Raw genomic sequence first — 23,889 nt, forward strand, 5'->3', positions numbered from 1 at the left:
AAGCTGTAGAAATGCCCTGGAGCCTACGCAGCGGGAGGTGAGGTACACAGGCTGGACGTGCTGCTTGGGTGGCTGCATTTAAACCATTTAAGTTTTTTCTCTCCCTCTGGGGTGTGTGCTGTGTTGTATGTTGGTGGATTTAGGAAGTGTGTGCATGATTTGGCTCCACTGTATGCACAGACAAATGGAGGCCTAGCCGATTTCCAGCCCCTGATGAATAGAGTCCCACAGTGAACACGCAGAGGTGGGTTGCCGCTGGCCTTGACTGTAGCCCACAGAGAGGTCTCACTCTCCAGGCACACCGTAGCTTTATGTGACCGTGCCTGGTGCTCAAGCCAACGGCAGTGGTTGGCTGAAGATCCTCCTCGAGGTTGGCAGCATTGTCCCTGGAGGAGGCCGAGGCTGGGGCAGTGCTTGGCCTGAGTCCTTCTGGTGGCTCAGGTGCTCCTGCTTCCTCTGGGCAGAGGACGAGCAGACGGAGGCACCTCCGACAGGCTGAGGCTCCTCCAGCGCCTGCTAGCCAGGGGTGGGCTGGTGGGAAGAGAGGTCCACCCTGGTGGAGGCTTTGCACTCGGAGCCCGGGGAGCTTCTCCCAGCAGGCAGGGTCCAGTCCAGGCACCCGGGCGCTTCTGCTGCTCCCCGGGGACACTGATACGACAGGGTCTGGGGTTGCAGGAGGAGGGGGACTGTGCTGTTTCCAGGAGCTGATTCTCTGCAGTTTACACTTGGTGTGAACAAAAGTACGATTTCCAGAATTCTCTGGCTGCAGACAATAGAGGTCGATTCCGAGGGCCTTGGTGGTGTGGGGTGGGGAAGGCTGCGTCCCGAGCCTTAAGGAAGGACCCGCACGGCTGGAAGGCGCTGGAGGATGTGGGGATCATCCTGTCCACGCCTCCCGTCCCCGTTGCTGGACAGCTTCCCTCCTTACTCTGCCTCACTCATTCCTCGCTACCTGGTCTATGGGTGAGAGGGGGCCACTCGCAGCAACCTGAGGTCACAAGAGGAAATCTGCTGGTGGCGGAGGGGCCAGGAGGTGGTGCTGAAAAACATTTGCTTCCTGATGAGGGAGATGGCTGAGTGGGTAGGACTCGCTGTCCTTCCTGCCTTTCTTGCCTCGAAGGGGGCTTTATGGGGTGTGATGCTTGGAGCCAACCCACGGTGGAGCCCAGAAAGTGATAGAGCGAAAAAGAGTGAACCCGAGATCCTGGGGGTGGGGTTGCGCTGCTGCGTTCAACTCGGGTTTTTTTGGGTGGGAGGCGGCTTGAGTCACATGTTGGCTCATGAATCAGTTGCTGTAAGGTACATGGGACACATAACAGCCAGCGCTGCTGGGAGCCAGCCTCTGGCCCCCGTGGCCGAGTTGGGGGCGTAGGCGTGTCTGCTGTCTAATTATAGAGAAGTTACTCATTATAATAATAATCCTAGTCGCTGAAATTTGTTGAGGGTTGACTGTGCCAAGCGCCCACCCACCCCCTGCTGTTATTTATTTATTTTTTTAAACTTTTGTAACCTCTGTTTCAGGGGTGGGGGGTGCTATTATCGTCCCTGTGTTACAGACTGGAAAACGGAGCACAGAGGTAAGTGGCTGGCCCGGGGAGCACGGCCAGTCCATTCATTTGGATTTGGAAGTCCAGTATCTGAGCTTCGTTCCGACACCCGTGTTCCTGGTTCAAAGGTCGGGGTTGGAGCAGCTAACGAGAGCACCTCGCGGGACGGGGTCCCGTCAGGCTCCTGTGGTGCTGTGTGTTTGGCCTGATGCTCCGTCCTTGGCTTTCACGCTTCTGAAGCCAGACGTCTTAACACTGGTTGACATGTTGGTGTCTCCTTCCAAAGACCTGTTGTCCATTGATGGCGCCTCTTATGCAGAGATGGGGTGACATTCGTGCCCAGCAGACCCAGGTGGACGAAGCCCAGGCACTTACTGCTGATGCAGCTGTTTGTGGAGATGAATGTGTGGACAGCACGGTGTGAGATCCAGAACGCTGGTGCTTTTTGAGGAGTGAGCACATGACCAGTGGGTGCCCAGATGGAGGCGCACAGCGTGTCTCAGGGCCATGGGACCCGCACCCGCAGTTACCACCGCCCTGTTCTCACGGCACGGATTTCCTGCCTGTTGGTGAACCTGAATCAGATTTAGTTGTCCAAGAATCTTGTTTGAAACGAGTCCTAGGAGCCTGAGTCCTAGGAGCCTGAGTCCTAGGGCTGCCTGGGGTCTGCGTGCAGCTGTTCTGGTCACATCTGTGCAGGACACGAAGCGTGACTTAGAAGCTGTTCGCTGGCTGGAGCTCACACCAGAGACAGGCTCAGGGTCTGCAGTGCTGTTTCGCAGGGGGGTTCTAGTGGTGCAGACCAGGAACGCGTGGGGTCCTGGGAGACTTCCGCGTCCCCCACAGCGGCCCCGCCATGACAGCCCTGCACCAGCCCCTTCCCAGAGGTGATGCTGACACTCTGGCCACGTTCTGGGGCAGGCTTGGCATTGCAGGATACTCTTATTTTGAAGGGGAGGTGGGGGCCGTGGAAGGCAGCAGGACCGTCTCTTCTGCTGCACCTGCGTGCCCTGGGCCTAATGAGCCTAGGTTGATGGGACCCAGACCTCAGGAGGGATTATAAATTCTCATTTGATTTGATTTGCTTCTAAAGTACCTTAAACCAGCTGTGCCTGCCCAGCTGACCCGGGCGTCTGGCTGCCTGTGGGGAGGGTCTGTGCCGGCCCCTCCTGCCGTGGGGTGGGAAGGGAGGGCGGGCGGGACACAGCTCTGCCCCACCAGCTGCTCTGCGACTGTCACATCAACCCCTCACCAGGGGCCTCTGTATGTCCCCATTTCACAGGGACGTTGAGCCTCCTACAGGTGGATTAACTTGTCCTGAGTCCTTGTGGGGGGTTGGAGAGCCTTCTGTCCACACTGCCAGGTCCGAGGGCCCGTGGGCGACCCTGCGGCGTCCTCAGTTGAGTGGGGTCGAGGGGGTGAAGTTCTTCTCCCAGGGTCCTGGGGGGAACTTTAAGACTCTCCCCCGGGTGGCTCGGGAAGGTGCCAGGCCAGGCACGTGGTGTGGCGTGGTGGTGGACTTCTGCTCACAGCCAGAGACGACAGCTCATGTCTCAGGGCTGTCAGTGTGTCGGAGACTCCAGGACGCGCTTTCAAAGTGGGCCGAGGCCGGCACCGTGGCCTGGGGGTGGGCTGGAAACGCGTGTTCTCCGCCCACCTCAGGCCTGCTGGGGTGGAAGTGCTGCCCGTGGGGCCCAGAGGTCACTGTGTTCCCAGGCTCCCGGGGGACCCTGGACCACACCAGAGCCGGAGAATCCCGGGTCTGTTTCAGTCCTGCAGTGTGGAGTGGCGGTCACTCTTGTCACAGACGGGTAAATGCCCACCTGGCCAGGGGTGGTAGGGCCAGGACTTGCTCTCTGGCTGAGCGCCATGGTGGAACCCGCTGGCCTTCTCCTCCCCTCAGTTGAAATCAGCAGAGAGGACGGAGACGGAGCAGTCCTCAGGCCAGGCGGTAGGCAGCCTCAGCGCAGGTCCTGGGCGGGCAGGTCCTGGGAAGGGAGGACAGGCCGAGGAGGGCAGCGTGGGATGGTGCAGGGCTGTGCGGGGCCCGGGGTTCCCCGAGCGCGGCGTGTCTGCCTAGGGACCTGCGGGACGCTCCCCTGCCTGGGCTCGGCAGTGCACGTCCCCTCCCAGGGACCCTGTGACCACAGCAGGACCGTCCAGGAGCCATGGACCACCAGCCACCAGGGCCAGCCGGGCCTGACACCGCAGCTCTGGGGTGAGATCCTCCCTGCTTCCCAGCCTCGCCACCCTGGGATTCTCTTTTTAAAGAAACCCCACGTCACCTGTCTCGGCTCCTGCGGTGGGACCCCTGGGACCCCTGTTTGCAGTAGCTCATAGAGACCTCGGCCCAGTGCGGCCCTGTGGCCAGTGCTGTCCATAGAACTGTCTGCCATGAGGGTCCCGCTCTCTGGGCTGTCTGGCGTGAAGGCCGCCACATGCAGCTCTCTAGGTTTGAACTGATGACAGTGAAGTGAAGGGACGCTCTCGGGTCCCCAGCCTCACGGCCACCTCTCCATGCTCAGTGGCCACCTGTGTTTTGTGCTGGGAGACTGGACTGCGCAGACCCAGGGTCTCAGACCTGCAGAGGCCTCGGGCCCTACCGTCCATAGGCCACAATTGGAAGATGCTGGCCACCGTGTGGCACAGCCTACCGGAAGGGAGAGGGCTTTCGGGGTGACCAACTCCCTTCCTTCACTGAGGGAAACCTGGGCCGGGCGCCTGGTCACGCCCAGCCAGGTGACAGCTGAAGCCGTTCTCACCAGCTTTCCCGTCCTGGAGGTCTGTCTGGTTAGCTTGGGGGTTTTCAGCTCAGCCCTGTTGACATCTGGGGCGGGTCTCGCTGTCCTCCAGGTGGCCTTGAACTCCTGGGCTCAGGCGATGCTCCTGCCTCAGCCTCCCAGGGGCCTAGGACCACAGGGGCGTCCTCTGTTGTGGGGCGTCCTCTGTTGTGGGGCCATCCTGGGCATGGTAGGACACACAACAGCGTCCCTGACCTTGGCCACTCGATGCCAGTCCACCCCCGCCAGCTGTGACAGCAAAACTGTCCGCAGATGTTGCCTGGTGCACCTGGGTGTGGGGAGCAGGGTGGTAGCTGGAGCACCCTGGCCATGGACCCCTGGCTCTGCTGAGGATCTCCACCTGCTTTCCTGTGTCCCCCTTGTTTTCCGTTAGCTGTGGTGAGGGCTAGGACCCAGGGAACCTGGGGACGGGTTCCTGGCTCTGAGTGGGATGCCGCAGGTCAGGTCAGGGCGGCTGCCTCGGTTGCCCTGGGGGCTGCAGGTGCGTCTGCGGCCCCTTGGTCTCTCAGCTCCAGGGTCTGGGTCTTGACAAACAGCTGGGCCCAGCTCTGCAGATCATCAGGTCTTCTTCCTCTCCCTGCCCGAGCCTTTGGGTGCTCGGGGTTCACAATGACGTCGTCGTTTGAGCAGAGCCCGTCCACGTGTGGACGCTGAAGCGTTCAGTCCTGGGTACCGTTGCTCCCTGACCCCAGCCCTGCCCAACACCTGTGCCAGCTGCAAGGTCCAGGACAGGAAGGCCAAGAGGGATGCCTGGCCTGTGGCCTCCCTGGCCACACCCCTGGACATGGTCCTGTGTCTCGAAGGCGGCAGCCCCTCCCAGTCCTGCATGGGGAGCTGCAGTGGACCCTGGGATCTGGGTGACGACTGGCGCGTTTGGTGGAAGGTTCCAGAGCAATAGGCAGTTCGGTGGTGGACGGAGTGGCTTGTGTGCTGCTCCAGGCAGGGCCCTGTTCCTGGCTTGGGATAAGGGGACACAAGTGATGCCACGAAGCCTTCGTGCTGTCGACTTGAGGTTGGTGCAGGCACAGGCAGGAGCAGTTACAGCCAGGGGACCTGGTCCCTGCGGAGGCTTCTCCCTCCATGTGGTGTCTGAGGAGATGGACGCTGTCACCTAGAGATGGAGCTTCTGTGAAAGCAGGTGCTGGCCGCGACTCTCGTTGCCCCTACAGAGGCTCTCCTCCCGCACAGGAGAGGCCGGGAGGCTTGCCCACAGGGCACAGGGCACGGGAGACCTGGTGCTTTCCTGGTGCTGTGCGTCAGTTCAGGCTGCTGTGCCCTGCTTGTTCCCTGGGCCCCGGGAAGCATCCTCCTCCTCCGGACTGTGTGGCCAAGTGCTCAGGTCCCCAGGGAGGCCTGACTCACGCTCCTGGGAACACGATGCGCGTCCTGTTGGAACGTTGGGCCTGCGAGCTCCCACGGCCGGCCTGCGAGGCGGTCTCAGGCTCCTTGATCTTGCCACGTAAATCTCGAATGAATGAACAGCCCTGGTCCAGTTTCATACCCCGGAAGCGGCAAGGCCACGAGTTGCCTCTCAGCAGCAGGTTGTAAGTTAAGTCAGTTCCGGTGAGTTCTGGTGTGTGCCAGTACCTTCCAGATGAGTCTTGAGTTGTGTCCCTATCGGAAGGGAAGGCACTTGCGTTGGTGGCTTCTGAGTCAGGACTGGGCAGGTTCTGGGCCATGGGACCCCCAGTTCTGCTGTGGTTCTGGTGTGGTCTTCAGCAGGTTCTGTGATCTCCTCACTGAAGGAGTCTGTCCCGGACCCACCCAGGAGCTGAAGAACCCGGACGAGTCTGAGCTCATGAGTGAGGAGCTCGGGACCCTCACAGGGTCTTGTGGTTTTCCAGGTGTCCCCGACCCATGGAAGATTTCTTCCTGTCTCACAGCCTAGTGGCCTCTTGTGGGGGCAGAGAGAGGGCCTCATGGTCTGAAAGGTTTTCTTAGGAAACCCGTAAAGTTCAGGAAGGCGCTGGCCGGTGACTAACTTGCTTTATCTCTTGCGGAGCCCGGGGAAGGGTTCAGAACAAGTGACGACAGCCCTGCGTGGCTGACAGTGCCCTCCGTTAGCACAGACGTCCCTCGTGGGCAGCTGGCTCTGCTCTTCTGGTATCTCTTCTGCATGGCTGTCCCCAGACAGGTACTTTCCAGGGTCTCTGAGCAGCCAGCGACGAGGTCTCCTAAGCAGTGCCCCTGTTCCCTTGACCTGAACTGGCCACTGTTGGGTCATCTGCCCTGCCTGGTCCTGTTGCCATGTCCTTTCCCCCCTGGGCCAATTCCCTAGGTGTTGTGGTTCTCCATCTCCCACCGGCCCCTGTGTGTATGGGGAGCATGGGGGTCCCCTTGGAGAGGAGGGGCCGGTGCTGGGAGGGAGCCGCGCGCCTGCGTCCCAGGTGCTGGTGGTGAGTGCGCCGGGCCCTGTCTGGGGCTGGGGAGCTCCTGCTGTCTGTGCTCATTACTGAATGCACATCATTAATCAAATAGGAGGACTAGAAGGGAACTCTGCAGAGAGGACTCTGTTTGACTCAGCAGAGCCGGCTGGAGACGGCCATTGTCCCTGTTCCTAAGAGAACGCTCAAGGCTGACATCTTGTATTTGGAAATCATCCACCTCTAAAGAAGGCCGTTGGAGCTGACCGCGCGACCACGGGCCTGCTGCCCACTGATTCTGGATGTGCGCTGTTCTGGCTCAGAGGGTGCATCTGCAGGGGCCCGCACTTGAAGCAGCTTGGCAGAGCTCCCAGGTTGGGAGAACGGAAGCCCAAGCTTCAGGGGGACGGGGACCACCAGACCCGGGGACCCAACCTGGCAGGCTCGCCCACCTGTCCTGAAGCTCCTCGCTCACACCCCAGCCTTCTCTGCCTGGTGGAGGGGAGCAGCTGCCCCGTGAACTGGGTCACATCCTTAAAGTTCAAGCAGAGAAAATGAGGCAGCTTTCAAAAAAATTAAAAGAAATGCCATGTTTGGTTGAGCTCCCATCCTGTTCCTCAGGAGAAGGGCGTCATGGGACAAGATGGTGGCCTCACGACCCCGTGGCTTGACTGGGAAGGTGACTGGGGACTCTCCAAGAGAAAGATGTACCACCTACCTGTGGCATCACACAGCTGTGTGCCCGCTGCCCTGCTTTCCACCTGGCTGTGCCCCAGCTCAAGGGGATCCACTGGGAAGGAGGGGAAATATTGCTATTTTCTGACATTTGTAAGAACTTGTTGCATCCATGTGCACCTGTGTATTGTTGTGTACATGTAAGTCTGTATACATCAGGGTTCCCACTCCTAATTTTTAGGGTGTTGGATCCAGTTTTGTAAAGAGGTTCTGAATGCTCACACCTGGTTCCCTCTCAGCACAGGCAGCCCTTTGCCGGTCTACACTGCCGGCTGCTCTGCGTGTGCTATTGTGACCCCCTTGTATGGAGGTCTCTAACCTGCTGCAGGGTTCACCTGAGCATTTTCTGAACATGCAGGTGGCAGGGAGGTCTCAAATGCTTCTTGGTGACTGGGGACAGGTGTGACTTCCATCTGGGACCCAGATCTTCCTGATATGTCAGAGGGTCGTGAGCGTCACCCAGTTCGGAGGCTTCTGTTCCTTCCTGCCTCTAGCCCTTTACTGATGCCTTCTAGCACAGAACTTCCCCTCCCAGGATCAGTTCAGGGCTTGGCTCAGCTTTTGGAAAGGAAGGGTGCAGGACCTGGCTTTGGGGACGGGCACGGGGCAGTTGCCGTCAGGATGGTGTTTTCTGGAATCCACTTTCTTTGGACTTATCCTTTGGTCTCGGGGATTTGGGCCCCTTTAATCCTGGGAAGATGAAAGTCCTTTGTTAGTGCCTGTGAGCTCTCTGTCCCTAGAACTCAAAGGCGGCCCTGGCTCCAGGGCTCCAGGGCTCCAGAGCAGGCTTTTCTTCACGAGCTTAGACAGATATCAACTCTAGATACTTATTTAAACCCCAAATCCTGGGTAATCAATTCTGGAACTTAAGACAGCATCAGCCACGTTTTTTCACTATTAAGTACCCGCAAGCTTCGGTGTGCTTTAGTCTGCGAGTACAGCAGGCCTGGGGCGACCTTGGTGCTGGCAACGAATTCACTTTGCACCTGAGTTGAAAGTGCGTCGAGTGTAGTCATAAAGGGGGAAGATGAAATTTGGAATTTGGTTTGTACTTGGAATCACTCACAGCTCTTTTTGTGTGCGTGTGGTAGGGCGGTGAGCTCACAGTGACAGTTTCAGAAAGAACAGGAGGGACATCCATGGTTCATGCCTCTCCATGTCTTCAAATAATTAATGAAGGCAATTCACCTAGGAAGCTGTTCCAAAGCTCCCACAAGTATTTACAAGAAATTTAGTTGCCTACTTTATCTGTGAGTTCCTTTAATTAGAAAAGAAAATCTTTAAAACCTCAATAGCTGACCTGTCTTAACAGTACCGTACACATTAAACGTATTTTGCATAAGCTGGGCGCCGTGGTGCACACCTGTAATACCAGCTCTACCAGGGACTAAGGTAGGAGGATCACAAGTTCGAGGCAACTTGATGAGACCATGTCTCAAAATAAAATAAGAAAGGGCCCAAGAAGTACCTCAGTGGTGCTCCTGGGTTCAATCCCCAGTACCAAAAGAAAAAAGAAAGTTATACTTAGCTGCTGCAACAACCCCAGGTTGGTGATTCTGTCTGTCTTTGTCGTTGGGTGTGACTTTAATGACTGTACCTGTGCTTATGTCATGCTTACTCAAACGTGGCCTTTCTGTTTGGTCTATTGCAATTCCTGTTTCCTTTTGCAAGTAAACTCGTCGCAGCTGAACCACGGGGTGCCCCCGTGCACCCTGCCTCTCCTGCACTGGCACTCACTGACCCGGCTCTCCTTTTAGCAGCCCTGTCATGGTGGCAAACGCGCATTGCTGCCATCTGCCAGGCACTGTCCCAAGTGCCAACTCTGTGGCTCTTGGAGGAAGAGGAGGCTCACAGAGCTTAACCAGCGGCCAAAGGCGCTGGCAAGACAGTGGTGCAGCTGACAGCTCGGGCCACTGGGCTCCGGAGTGTGAAGAGTGTGGGCTGCAGAGCTCAGCACCCACTTCGCCTGTGGCCTTCTGGAGCCTCACTGGGTCCCTCAGACGGTGGCTGAGCCTGCGTAGTGTGGGGCACATCAAGAGGGGCACTCAGGAGACATGCTTTTTGCACGGTGGTTCTTCAGCATCCTCAGTTGTTAACTGGAGGGCGCCCACCCCCGTGCTCGGCTCTGGTGGGTCACTGTGTTTGCATTCTGATGGCGTGGTGGCAGGGTCCATCCTGCAGCCCAGAGGATGCAGTTTGCTGGGGACCCCCTGCATTCCAGGCAAACACCCCACTGGGCTCCTGTGTATGATTGCAGGGCGGTCCCTGCTAAAAGCTGAGGGTGCTCAATGAGAGACTCTGCCAGCCCTCCTCTGCTGGGGTGGGAGCAGAAAGGGACTTCATGAGAGCTGTCTGCAGCAGGGCGCCTGCAGTGTCCCCATGGTCCAGAGCCCTGTGCACACCTCTAAACAGAATTAGCTAAGGGCATGTTCCCACAGTAGCCCTTCCCCACCTCCTGACAGAGTCCCTGAGATTGAGTTGGTGGAGCTGCAGAGAAATGAATAATTGAAGATCTAATTGATAGGACTTGGTGTGCATGTGGGACCGTGACGGGAGGGGAGGTACCGAGGTACTCTGGGGAGTCTGACTTGAGCACAGGGATGGATGAGGGTCCATTCAGCTGAGCAAATGTTAGAAGAGAACCAGTTTGAGCAGAGTTAATTCATGAGAGCTTTGGGAATTAATTTGGAATTTCTTTTTGAGGCTTACAACTGGAGATGTGAAGAAGGTAATGGGATGCATGTGCAGAGTCAGGGGAGACATCCTGGCTTGAGATAGAGCCATCTGCACGTGAGGGTTGTCTGCAAGGAAGGGCCATTTGTTTGTGGGGTCATTTGCATGTAGGGAGGGGGACATTTGTATGTTGGGGTTTTCTGCATGCAAGAGATTGTTTGTATGGAGGGGTCATTGACATGTAGGGATCATCTGCAGGTAGGAGTTGTCTGCCCATAGGGGTCATCTGCCCACAGGGGACATCTACACATAGGGGTCATCTGCCCACAGGGGACATCTGCATGTGGGCTAGAGCCACCATGTGTGGGTGGAGGAGTTCTCCCCTGGGAGCCTCTGGGGTATGAAGAGGTCAAGCCCGTGTCTGGTTTGGGTGGGACCTCAGTTTGAGTCCCAGCTCTGTGACCCTGGGAAGGCCACGTGACACCTCTTGGGTCTCAAGTGCCTTACCCATGTGATCTGCTCACCACTTACGGTGGCGTGGGGGCTGGAGGAGTAGCAGGAGGCAGGACGGGCCCAGGCTCTTTGCCTGGCCTCCTTACCTTGGGGTCACCTTTCTCTTGGACTGTGTGTGTCTTGGTGTTGGCCACCTGGGAGATGGACGTGCTTTTGCAGTCTAACGTCAGTGCCAGCAGAAGGGGCTGGGCTGAGTCCCTTTCCCTTGTTTTGTCCTGGAACCAATTCCAAAGCTCCCGGCTCCGACCATTGCCTTCCTGCTGTCAGCCCACGGCTGTGGTTGTAACCCTGGCTGCTGGTTAGAAATATCTGGGGGTGCTTCAAAAAGAGTGCGCTACCAGACCCCCTCCCCAGAGCTGTGGCTCCTGGCTCCTGAGCTACTGTCCACTCCCTTCCCAGTGCCTCATTCAGGGGCCTCACCATGGGACCTTGAAATCTGCCTGGATTGTGGCATTTACACCATGGGAATTGGCAAACTCTACAGACCAAGGCCCAGAGAGCTGGCCAGTAAATGTTTACCAGCCCACCACGGGTCAGGGCATCCTTATTTTTTTCAGAAGCGTCCACAGTGACTTATGGGCAGCAGGCCTGAGAGCCACTGGCCTAAGGTCCCCCAGGTAGGCCCAGTGAGCTCCGAGTTACCCACAGGGGCTAACAGTCATCTAGTCCTGAGAGAAGACGAGCTGCTTCTGTGAATCAGGCCACTCACTCCTCGCAGCATCCCGTGAAGGAGGGTCCTCATCAGTTTTTAAAATGGTGAAATTGAGTCCAGATGGTCTGTCTGCACCTTGTCCAGGGCCACCCTTCTAGTTAGTGGCTAAGGGGGGACTTGGACCCAGGTCTGAGCTGCTGGAACTTGAGTCTGGTCAGGGCTTCCTGGGTGGCGTGGGCAGTGCCCACTCTTCCCAGCGGGTTGGATGAGACTGAGGCTCTGGTTGTTCCTGATGACCATGGGGTCCGAGCTGCAAGTAGGTCATCGTGGCGGGGGGGGGGGGTGTTGTAACCAGGGTCGCGGTGGGCGAGTCTGCCTGGGCAGGGTGCTGGGCTCTGAGCCAGGATGGGAAACCCAGAGACTCACGGGCCCTGCTGTGTGCTTTCCCCTTCCAGTGGAGCACGACAAGGAATTCTTCCACCCACGCTACCACCATCGGGAGTTCCGGTTTGATCTTTCCAAGATCCCAGAAGGGGAAGCGGTGACGGCAGCTGAATTCCGGATCTACAAGGACTACATCCGGGAACGCTTCGACAACGAGACCTTCCGGATCAGCGTCTACCAGGTGCTTCAGGAGCACTTGGGCAGGTGGGTGCCGGGGTCTGGGGGCAGTGCTGCCTCCAGCTACTGAGGAAGAAAGGGTGCAGGCCCAGGATGGGCCAACAGGGCAGCGGCCGTCACACAGCTGCCACCGTGGGACACCAACCACATTTGGACTTGGTGTCTCTTTAAAAGAGGGTGCATGATGTGTGTCACAGTTTTCTAAGATGACCATGGGGTCATCTTATGACCATGGGGATCATCAGCAAATCTGGGCAGGAAGGCAGGAGGCCGGGAGGCCCGGGGTGTGTGGCCCATGCAGGGATTTATGGGTGGCCTGGATCAGGCGGGCCCAGGGGGAGCATCCTGGTGATGGTCTCTCACCCTCTGATCTTCACTCTGAGGCCCCACGTGGTGTCAAGCCACCAGTGAAAGTGGCCATTGTAATAAAATGTTATTAGAGGGAACACAATCCTAATCCCCCCAAAACATCCAGAGAAGTCCCAGCGTTGGAAGTCCCCAGGTCAGGAGCCAGAGTCGGTGCTGAGACTTTAATTTCGGGCTGTGACACTCCTACTGTCCTCTGCTGCTGTGACATGGTAGTTCATGAAGAAGGGTGGTGTTTGCCTCTGATGGTCAGCCCTCGCCCTTCAGGTAGGAAGGGGATGTGTTGACCACAGACAGCAACCTACAATCCACCGCCGCATGCCCGCTGAGTGCCGCTGTCTCGGGGGTCATCTTGACCATGGGGAACACGAAACGTCAGTGGGAGAGCGCTTGCCTGGCATGCATGAGGCCCTGGTTCCATCCCCCCGCACTGCAAATAAAAGAAAAAACAAGGCAAGAGAATGAGGCTTGTGTAGGGCGTCCCGTGTCTTGCCTTACCTCACGTCACACTCACGTAGCCTTCTAAGGAAACTCTGCAAAGTGAGAGTGGAAGTGGCTTGAAGCCAGAGCGCACGGCCACCTAGTGAGAACATGGCCACATGGGGACTTGGGCCAGGGTTTGGGAGAAGCTGGAGCCGTGCCTACAAAAGTATTTCCTTAAAAACTTGTATTTGGATAGGTAAGGCTCCCCCCCACCACGGAGGCCATTCTTGTCCCTGACATGACTTCCTCGGGTGCCTGAGTGCTTGGGGCCTCTCATCCTGCTGGTCAGGATGGCGCCACGGCAGGTGGTCTCCTCCACACTTGCCTGTCCATCTAAAGTCCTAGACTGTGGGCCACTGGACACACACGTTGTTTCTGTGGACGTTGTCTGGACATCTCTCCTCGAGCCAGGGAGGGGACAAGGCCCGCTCCTCTGTGCTCACCAAGGTCGCTTAACCAAGCTGTCAATCCCTGTCAGTCTGACAGGGGACAGAGGGTGTCCCTGTGTGGTTTAAATCTTCCATTCCAGAGGGCCCCGCCCAAGGCCACCCTGGGCTGCTTCCCTGCTGGAGGGGATGGTACTGGGAAGGAGCTGGGATGGCCCGAGGGGCAGGGCCAGCCGTGTCTGTAATCACCTCTGAGTCTTCCTAAAGGCTTTCGGGCAGGTGCCCTGGCAGCCTGGCGGGCTGTACCTGGTCCCTAGGCACAGCTTCCAGAGAAGTTTCAGATTCATTCTTGGGGGTTTTAGAGGTTTGTCTATCCTCTGACAGATGCCCCAGGACTTTCTTTATTTTTATTTTGCAGAGCTGGGGATGGAGCCGGGGCCGCAGTCCTGCCCGGCACGCACCAGCACAGCCTCCCCCCAGGACTCTGGGACAGACCTGTGTTTGATTTTTCTCATGAAGGCGGGTGACTTGGGGCAGGGCAGGCACGCTGAGGCTGTTTGTCAGCAGCACTAAATGGGCCCACTTGTGCCATCCTTGAGCCCACTCCCCCCGGGCCTCCTGGCAGACTCCCGAGATCTGCCCTTGGCCAGCGGTTCTCTTTGCCCTGCTGAAGACCCGGGGTCAATGGGCCTGGGGGCGCCTCTGCAGCCACGTGCTGCTCTTCCCTTGAGGGGTGTCTCCATCCATGGCTCCCAAGTCCTGTGCTCCCCTGCCCTGCTCCACCTGGGGAAGGTGCTGGATGGAGGATCAGGGATCAGCAAGTGGGGCCTGGGCTGCCGACGTGGAGGTCAAGGCTGCTACGTTTGAACAGAGACGTGGGTTCCGTGATGTATTTGTTGAAGCTCCACTGAGCACCCCACACCAGGCACCGCTCTCAGAAGTCAGATCACAGGATCCAGTGAGAGGGGCTCACGAGGGCAGGCCTCATCCCATGTTTCTTTGGGTACTGGGGATTAGACTCAAGGGCACTCGACCACAAAGCCACCTCCCCAGCCCTATTTCGTATTTTATTTAGAGACAGGGTCTCACTGAGTTGTTTAGTGCCTTGCTTTTGCTGAGGTTGGCTTTGAACTCGAAATCCTCCTGTCTCAGCCTCCCGAGCCGCTGGGATTACAGGTGTGCGTCACTGCGTCTGGCTCATCTAATGCTTTGATTGAGGGCGTTATCTTTCCTAGGGAGGCGATAACAAGACCGCAAACTGGGGTGGCTTAAAGCAGCAAGACTTATTCCTTGAATTCTGGAGTGAAGCTCTCAGTGGGCCCTGCTCCTTCCGAAACCTGTGTCTGGGGTCTTTGCTTATCTCCTGCTTCTGGTGGTGACCACTGGCTGTTGTGCTCCCAGGCTGCACATGGACCAGCCCCGTCTCGGCCGCTGTGGTCACGTGGCTCCCTGTTTTCCCATGGGTTCTCCTTGTATGGCTCTTCCTCTTCTCACACAGGCCTGGGTGCCACCCATAACGGATTACGCCTGCAGAGACGCTACTTCCAGATAAGGTCCGAGGCCAGGTGCCAGGTGTTAGGAGTGTCTTTAGGGGGGGTCTGATCCAATCCATGTAGGATCCAGAAAGTGAGAAGCAAACGCAGGAGCCAATAAGCAGACCAGGTAGCTGTTGGGACTGGCTGGAGCAGGTGTGCGGGCAGGTGTGCCTTAGGTAGGGTGGTCACAGAGGGCGCTGAGCTGGGACACTTGAATGACAAGAAGTCTCTGCAGCAGTGGGTGGGGCTGCAGTCCTCAGGTCAGGTGGGCTGATGAGGGTCGTGGGTCTTGCTGAGGGTGAGACGGAGCCTTTACAGGAAGCTCTTTTTTGGGGATTGAACACAAGGGCTCTGGACCACTGAGCCACGTCCCCAGCCCTATTTTGTATTTTATCTAGAGACGTGTCTGACCCCCTCTGGGGTCTCTGCTCCCTGTGCTGCCTCTGTCACTTGCTGACTTCCTAGTCACTCGGTCCTGTCTCAGTTTGAGGTGGCTGCCTCCTGCCCCTTACAGGGATCTAAGGGTGGGTCCTGGGTACCCAGGTGGGGAGAAGGCCTGAGTCACTGTGGCTGATGGAGGGAAGGTGAGACAGGTGTCCTCAGCTCCTGGGCAGGTGGCCAGGCTGGCATAACAGGTCACTGAGTCTGTCTCTGATGGCTCTTGGCGTGCTGGGAGGTCATGCTCCTCGTTAGCAAGTGTCCCAGCAGAGGAGGTGACCACAGGGTCTGGGACAGCTGGTGGGCAGGACGTACCTGGCAGCCAGGGGGCAGAGTTGGAGGCGGTGGCGGGAGGAGGGCTCGTGCTGTGTGGATTGCTCGGTTTTCTTCCTGTGCCGGAGAGAAGGATGAAGAGCTCCTCACCTCTCCAGAAACGAAAAGGATAAAACTTTAAAAAAGTTACTTATTCATTTCCCGAGAATCTTGTTTTAGTGTTGACTCTAGAGCATGGATTTGAATCCGGTCACCAGGTACCAGTGTGGCTTTGGGGACCAGGAACCTCAGGGCCTCAATTTCCTCCTGTATAAAATTGGGGGTACCTGGCCCTCCCTCTCAGGCCTGTGTGAAGGGAGAAAGGAGTTGACCTACTCAGCCATTGCCACCTGGTGGGTGCTCACTGCAGGCTCAGCGGTGGCCCGTCATTGTCATCGTGGGAAAGGGAGAGCTGCTGGCTTCGCCGTCTCTGCCTTTTCTTTGGCTTTGGCTAAATCGCTGGGCTTTGTGGTCGCTCAGCGGGAGGAGGTCTGAGCTCGGGATGCTCTGTGGGCCTCCAGGCCTCTAGCCTGTCACCTCTGCAGGGGTGGAGCGCACCTGTGCTGCCCCTAGCCCGGCCCCTTGTCTGAGTTCCCCAAAGAGCCCGGATCCCACCCACCACCCCGGCCGGCCGTGGAGCCACCCTGGCCTTTGTGCTGAGGAAGCCGTGGCCTTGCGCCAACAGCTGCCCAGCTGTGCAGGGCTGAGACCTCTGGCTCCCTGGCACGCTTGGCTTGAGCTGCAGGAAAGCCCGGGGGTGCCGGGGATTAGCGGGCTTGGGTCGGCCTCAGCGTCTCCCCTCGTAGGAGTCACTTTCCACCAAGTCCTCTTGATCTCTCGGAATCCAGATTAAATTCCGATAATGAGCTGAGCTGGAGGCCTTCCATGGCCCTGGGCGCTGCGTGAGCTCGGCCCCAGACAGCTGGGGAGAAGTGGAGGAGCCGCCCTGGGCGGCTGCGGAGCAAGTGGGGCTGCGAGGCAGGTCTGGGGCTGGTGGCCTTGGCTCTGGGCACCTTGCGGAGGGTGGGGAGGTGAAGGGCTCGGTCTTATCCCTGTGCTCTGAATCATGGCCTGAGTCTGGACAAGCTGGGCCTGGCTTCCAGGGCTGGACCTGCCCGTCCCTGTTGGCTCCAGCTTTGGTTCCAGCTGCTGGGGAGGGTATTTGGGGTGGGGGGTCTCTTCAGTCACGAAACCAGGCCAGAGTGCTCCATCCCAGCCTCCCCAGCCCAGGGAGGGACGTGTTGAGAGCTGGCCTCTGAGAACTCTAGGGAAGTGGAGGCCAGGCCCCCTGGCCACCACCAAGGTCGAGATGATGTCGGCAGCTGGATGAAAAATGTCCCTTGCTCCATCTCAGGGATTTTGGCTGCCAGCAGGGTGACCTCAGAGTGGTCTCCTGTGCCAAGATTTGGATCAGCTGCAGCCTGAGTCACTCCGAGGAAGAGGGGGCTGTTCTGTGCCTGTCCCCCACAGGGGAGAGGTCGGTAGGGGAGGCTGAGGTGTGGCTCACAAGCTCCTTTTAGCCAGGCCAGCCCTCTTGTCCCCGCCCTGCCCCGGGTGGGAATGCTCTGTCCAAGCAGCTCCTGCGGCCCACCCCAGGGCCCGGGGCCCTGCCTGCATGTGCAGGGGTGGTGGGGGGTCTGCTCGGCCAACCAGCGCCCCAGCCTCCAGGGGCACAAGCGCCTGCCCTCAGCTCGATCCTTCTCCTCCTGCAAAGGAGCTTCCTCAGAGCTCCCTGGCCTGGGCCGGGGTCCTCCTCCTCTTTAGGGCTCAGCTCTGCCGCTCTCACCTGCCCCCGGGAGCCAGGCAAGGGCAGCCTCTGATTCGGTCCTCCAAGGGACTGAGCTTCTGGCTCAGAAAGGGGCTGGTGACCCAGGAGGGCTTGTGAGGCTGGATGCAGTCCCTGTACCCCAGGGCGGCCTCAGGGTGGCCCCAGGGATCCTCACCCCACCCAGTCTTCCCTTGAGGCCTTTTGGATGGCGATCAGGTTATATACAGGTTCAAGTCTTGGTGACAAAACCCTGGGCAGGTTTTGATCTGACTTTAGCCCTGTGAGCATGTTGGGGCAGAGAGAGGGACAGCCACGCTCCAGAGCACGTCCCCACCCCTGTGTTCGAGGCATCTGTTTTGGTGCTTACTGTTGGTGACTGTGTGGCGATCACTCCACCTTTGTTATGTACCTTGGGTATGGCCCTTTGAAGACTTGTGGTCCCCGTTTTACAGGTGAACAAACTGGCTCAGAGATGGGAAGTAACTTACCTGAGGTCGCGTAGCTAGGAAGTGCCCCGGTGGACTTGAACGCAGCTCTCTTAGATTCCAGCGTCACACCCTGAGCCACAGTAGCACCATGTGCTTGTCTCTATGGCTTCCCTCACCTGGGCTCAAGTGTGTGCTGTCTCTCTCGACCTTGGCTGTGCCTTAGAATCGATGACGCTGATTGATTAGAATCAGTTAAAGCCTGAATACATGGCAGGTTCAATGGGCATTGGGGCTTTTTAAAAAGTGGTGATTCCTGGGTACCAGGCTGAGAACTGGCCGTTAAGATCTGCGTCCCACCTGTGGGCTGACGGACGCGCCCAGGAGATGGAAGGGGAAGAGAGCTCTCTGGCCCAGGCCCTGGCACCTTTGGCTTGCTCTTTCGGAGAAGACTATTTTTCTTCCTCCAGGACGGAGCCCAACTCGTGGTCCAGACCATGATTGTCAGTCTCAGTGGCACAGGAAAGGGCTGGCTGCGGGTGGAGATCCCTTCCAGCTCTGGCTCCTGAAGGCCTACGTGCCGGGTCCCACGTCTCCTGGCTTCTGCCCCTTGCCACTACACCTCAGCCCCGGGGCGTGAGCTCTGGTTTGGAGCTGCCTTCTCAGGAGGTGCTCTTCAGCTCCCCAGGAGCCTCCTCAGAGGGTAAGGCAGGAGCAGCTGGCAGTCACCGCACAGCCAGGACATCCTGGAAGGCTGGGGACAGCCGCCCAGAGCAGGCTTGGTCAGGGCCACCTTGGTCCTTTCCCCTGTGGCCCCCTTCTATGGGCCCCACTCCAAAAATCCCAGCTCTGAGCTGCTTGGGCAAGAGTGACGAGCCCTTAGTGCCTCTTGGTTCCCCTTGGGGTCCTCTCACTGGTTTGCACAGATCATTCTGGAAGAAGCCTGTGTTCAGCACCACCCAGCTGGGCAGAGACGGCAAGCCACTGTGTCCAATCCAGGGAGTGCTGGAAGTGCCTCTGGCCTGCCCCACTCAGCATCCCGCTGGCTTCCTGTCCTGCGGTCTGAGGCCATCTGGTGGGCCTTGGTGGCTTTTTTGATCTTTGTGCCTTTTATTTCCTTCCGTATTTCCTCTCGAGTCTGGCGTCTTGGGGACGGTGCCGGTGGTGGTGGCGCATCAGTTGTAACCGACTGGTCTGCCCGCAGTGGATGTGGAGTGGGCCTGGTGGTGGCCGGGATTCTGACTTCCCACAGGCGCTGGCCCACCTGGGGCAGGTTGGGTGGACATCAGTCTTGCTGCCCACGTAGGCCCGGCCTGGGGAAGGGCTGCTCTCTGGACCACTGGATGGATTTGACCACAATCCCCGCGCAGTCCTTCAGCCTCTACTTTGCCTCAAAGCATCCATGTACCAGGAGAAGAGTGTAGTGACGACAAAACCTGCCTCCTGTGTGCCCCTCCTGAGTTCTTTCCATAATAGCTCCCCGTGGTGGGAAGCCGGGGCAGGGCAGGACGGGAGGGGCCACGTGGCCGCAGCCTCCCAGCACCCTCCCCGACGTGACCTGTCGACACACATCTCCTTGCTCCTCATGGTGACCTTATGAATTGGGACACATTGTGTTTTCCCCAGAAGGAAATCGAGGCAGAGAAGACAAACGACCTGCCCCCCTCGTCGGCTGCACCACTCGAAGCGGCGTGACCTTGAGCAGGTCCAGGCGTGACCTTGGGCAGGCCCACAGGCCGAGGCTGAGCTGAGTGGGTGCTCAGCGGCTGTGTGGGTGGCCCCCTGCCACGATGGGCGCTGCACCTGTGTGGGGGTTCCCTCTCTCTCTCTTGTCATCTGTCCTTTATACCTGGAGTTGGGCGCACAGTAGGCGCTGAGTAAGACATCTGTCCCGTGGGTGGATGGCTGAACCAGCTTATCATCTGCTTGAGGGTGCAGGCTTCCTGGGCTCACAGACGGCGCTGTCTCTTGCGTGGGGACACCATGCTGGCACGAGGACACGCAGGCCAGATACCTGTTGTATGAGTGAGTGGTGGCCAGTGGCTTTGCCCCGAGGCTGGTCCACCCCAGCAAACTTTCCAACACGACTTCTCTTCCAGAACTGAAAGAAAGAATGTCTTGTTTGCAATCTTTCTCCAGCATCTGAGCTCAATTTCCAAAAAGTGAAAATTGCCTGTAATTATACTACTTTCGATCCTATGCGAGTTTCCCTGTGATGATTATAATTATATTATTTGGAGCTGGTGGGCATCCAGGGGTAGGCTGGCTCTCGCTGGCAGCGGGGAGATGTCCGTGTGTGTGCTGTGACCCGGGTTCCTGAGGCTGGAATGCATCTGGGGAGAATGGGTTTGAGGATCGGGCTGTCTGGATAACTTGATCTGGCACTTTAATTCCAAAAGCTCTTCGTACTCGGATCAGGACCTCTGCTCGCCTGTAGAAGCCTATTTTTCCAACTGTATTAACATCTGTGTTTCATATCAGGCCTGTAATTGCTTTAGCCTTTTTGGCAGGAGACAAAGAGAATTAATATTTTTCAATTTGGTCATAAGCGGTCATCTGTAGCTGGGAAGAAAAGTGCCTGTTCAAATGTCAACTCTGTAGGGATGGGGAACTCGGGCGCACCAGGAGGACGCGTGGAAGAGGCAGCGGTGGTGAAGGCCGACCTTGGTTAGGTCAAGTGCAGGCCAGAGGTAGGCCTCCGGGTAAATGCTCAGGGTTCTTCAGACACTGGCTCTTCCTTTGTCCACTCCGGTCAGCCCCGTTTTCTTCTTGTTTCTTAAAAACAACCGTGGCTTTCCATTTTGCCACTCTAAGAATGGAGGAAGAAAGCCGACATTGGCCCGCATTCCGGCGCGCCGGCCACCCTCCTCCTCTGGGAGACGCCATGGTGTGGCTGGGGGATCTGGGCCTCTCCTGCGGCACCTGGGCTTTTCCTGACTCCTCGGTGAAGCTGCCACCAATGGAAGCCTCTGGGCCCCTGGTCCCAGGTTGGGTTTCCCCAAGGCCCACACTGAGACAGGAATTGCATGGGGACAGATGCGAATGTTAGAAACTGCTTCCAAGAAAGGCCCAGGGGGCCAGTGAGGGCTTGGTGTCACACAGAGGGGCACCCTGCAGGGGCAGGGTGACTTGGGCTCACTCCTGCAGGGGGTTCCGAAGACCAAGTCTCACCCCTCCTTCTGCCAGGGGCTAGGGACTCAATATCTATGTCTTTATGAGCCGCCATTTAAGGCAGTGTCTTAGCTTTGGCACGGCTGGCATTTGATCTCTCTGTGGGGCCAATCTGCGCCCCACAGAGAGATCAAATGCAAGGTGTCGAATGGCACCCCTGCCTCCACCCACTAGGTGCCAGTCATACCTCCTCACACAGGTGTGAGACCAAGACACTTCCAGACTCTGTTGTGTCCCCTGGGGTGCAGATTGGCCCCTGACGGAGTAGCAGGGAGCATGTCAATGTGCAGGAATGCCCAGTTTGGATGCTCATGGCATCTAGAAGGAGAGCCCCTGGGGCCTGGTGCCCACCTAGGTGGAAAGATCTAGAGATGCTGCATGGTGGGCTAAGGTGAGGCTGGTGGAGCTGGCCACATGTGTCCCCTTCCTGCCTCCTTTTCATCTGCTCAAGCTGCCGTGCCACCACCACCACCACCACCACTCAGCTCCATAGCCCACAGACTTCTGTTTGGGCCTGAACTAACCAATGGTTGTCAGAACCACCTGGCAGCACTAACCCCACGTCTAATGCTAACTGATCTGATGCAGGAGCTAAAAGATGCTGTCCCTGGGGTTGAAAAACAAGCTCCCAGGACCAGACACATAGCTTGCAGGGCCCAGAACCAGGTGTAAATGCATGCTGAAAATGTGTCAGGGATTTCAAAATGGCGGCAGCAGAGTGCTAAATGGAGTGTGGAGTCCTTCAGCAGGTGGCCCTGCTCGGCTGCATGTCACAGTATGTCACGGCTGAGGAGCGGCCCTGTGGGCTCACCAAGTGGAGATGTCCCGTGGTGCCTACATGCATTTGGATGGTGACCAGAGCTAGTGGGTGAATCTGTAGCCCCCCATCCTCCCCAGTTGGCCTACAGGTCTCCATGGGTTTGTGCCCTGGATGCCCAGAGCCCTGTTTGGTTGATTTTCATGCCTGTCCCCCTGCTCTGACCTCCAGTTGGTTCATGGAGTCACCTCTCAAACTACTTGCTTTCAAGTACTGACTCGATGTGCCTCTGAGAGTCCCTAAAACATGACAGGGTGAGGGTCTGTACTGCTGGGTGGCCGGCAGGATCTGTGGCTCGAGGCCTGGGCGGCATCTGGCCCAGCCCCGGTGCCCCGAGTGCAAGACATTTTCCTTCGCTTTCCTCTCCTTGGCACCCCTCTTGCTTGGGGATGCTGTCCTCAGGATGAGTCTCCGACAGCCCCTGCACCTGCTCTAGGTGTCCCACTCGCCTTTGCCATTGAGAATCTTGCGCCTGGTCATGGCTTTCATCTGCACGCCCCACCGCTGGGTCCAGTTCCTTTCTGAGTCTGGTGCAGTTTTTAGTCTCTGGATTTGGAACCTTAAAACAGCCTCCGGTTCCTCTTCTTTTTTAACGTTGGAAAGATGACGCAGCCTGAAAACTGTTTGTGTTGGTTTGTTTATTCCCTGAGTGTTCGCAGAGAGGCCGAGTTTACCTTGTTCTATTTTGGTCTGGAGCTGGAGGCTGGAGGAAATGGGGCAACCAGGGAAAGTCTAGAAAGATCCACCTCCGCACGCCAGACCCAGGCGGCTGCTCTCCCCCGTGGGACTTCCCAGAGCTGTGGGGACAGCTCCACGGGGCTCCCTGCGAGGCCTGGTGGGGGGGACTCCCAGGGTCCTGATGTTCACTGAGATCAGAGCACACAGCCCTCTGCCTGGTTTTCCCAGTGTGGGGAAAGGAGGTGGCCCGAGAGTGACAGGGGACAGGAAACAGGAAAGGGATCTGGCAATTTCCAGATGGGGGCAGTTTGGGGTGGTTTTACAACTGGAATCCACAGTCCCCAGGTCATAGTGGGGCTCGCGGGAGGCAGCCTGGGGATGGCCTGGGATTCTACCCAGCCAGTATGGATGACCAGCCTGCGACCTGGGAGTGGCTCCCAGGGGGTTAGGGCAGAGCTGGTGGGCTAAGTGCCCCAGGAAACGGGGACTCAGCTGTTTCTGGAGGTGCCTTCCTAATATGAAAACACATTCACTCTTCTTTCTTTAACAATAGGAATTATCGGAAGTGAAGCTGGCTGGTGAGGCTGGTGGCCTCCTCTTCCATGAGAGGCCTGGAGGTGCCTGTGTACCAGTCCACATGTCCTCCAGGCCCACTCTGCTCCACTGGGTGCTAGGCGCAGGGTGCTGGGCTAGGGCAGTTGCGCTTTGCCAACAAGGAGTTTAGAATTGGTAGGGAATGAGGGGAACCCAAAGAACGGCATGAACCCCCGTGAAATCTGGCCTTGGGGCTGCACGGGGGGCATGGGCTTTGAGATGCCCAGTCTCTGGGGACTGGAGAATGGCAGGGGTGATGGAGGTGAGAGGGTAAGGACTGGTGTGCCAGGGAGAGGGAACAGGGTGTGCCAAGGCCCGGGGTGGGCCGGAGTCTAGATGAGGGCCTGAAGGCAGCTGAGGCCCCTCCACAGGGAGGGTGACCAGAGCCCCCATGTGCTCATCTGGAAGTTTTGACAGTGCCTCGTTCTCTCCCTAAAGTTTCTTGGTCAGTTACACAGTCTCCCTCGTTACAGAACATGGAGGGAGTTTCGCTTTGACTCTTAAGAGCTCATAGGGGATTTGAGGCAGGACAGTTGCATTTTTATCCTATGCAGGCTGCTCTGGGGAGTGGGTCATGGGCTGAGAAGGGTGCAAGTAGGACCCTGAGGCCGCCCCGGAGCATGCTTAGCTCCCTTCACTTCTGCTGGAGGGTCCAGGCCCGCTCCCTGGCCACCAGCCACCTGACGTCAGGCCTCCACTGTGAGACGGCTCCAGGTGTAGGGCCTCAGCCTACTCTAAGATCATTGCTTCTGGAACCAGAGTCCATACGGTGTGGCAGTGAGCTCCTTGCTTTAGGGCTGGGGCTGGGGCTGGGTCAGCCCAGTGGTGAGACTCACATTACATTGGGCTCTGCTCCAAACATCTAGGAGCCTCGGCCCCTGGCTCTGTGCTGGCATCTTGACTGCATTATCCCATGTAATCCATGCCCAGAACGAGCCCATCGTTATCCCATTTCACAAACAAAATAGCCTCCAGACAGAGGTCGGGTTGCTCAGGACCTCTCCACTGGGA

General features: G+C 57.9%; 1 protein-coding gene across 1 annotated transcript in view; it reads left to right on the plus strand.

Moving 5' to 3' along the window:
- The window catches only part of Bmp7 (bone morphogenetic protein 7), a 68,913-nt gene that overhangs the window by 14,238 nt on the left and 30,786 nt on the right, over positions 1–23,889 (plus strand). The window contains exon 2 of the mRNA XM_027946451.2: positions 11,740–11,932. Coding sequence (XP_027802252.2) covers positions 11,740–11,932 — 193 coding nt within the window. The remainder of the gene's footprint in view (positions 1–11,739; positions 11,933–23,889) is intronic.

The sequence above is a fragment of the Marmota flaviventris genome, chromosome 2, assembly GCF_047511675.1.
Source record: "Marmota flaviventris isolate mMarFla1 chromosome 2, mMarFla1.hap1, whole genome shotgun sequence".
NCBI classification, from domain to species: Eukaryota; Metazoa; Chordata; class Mammalia; order Rodentia; family Sciuridae; genus Marmota; species Marmota flaviventris.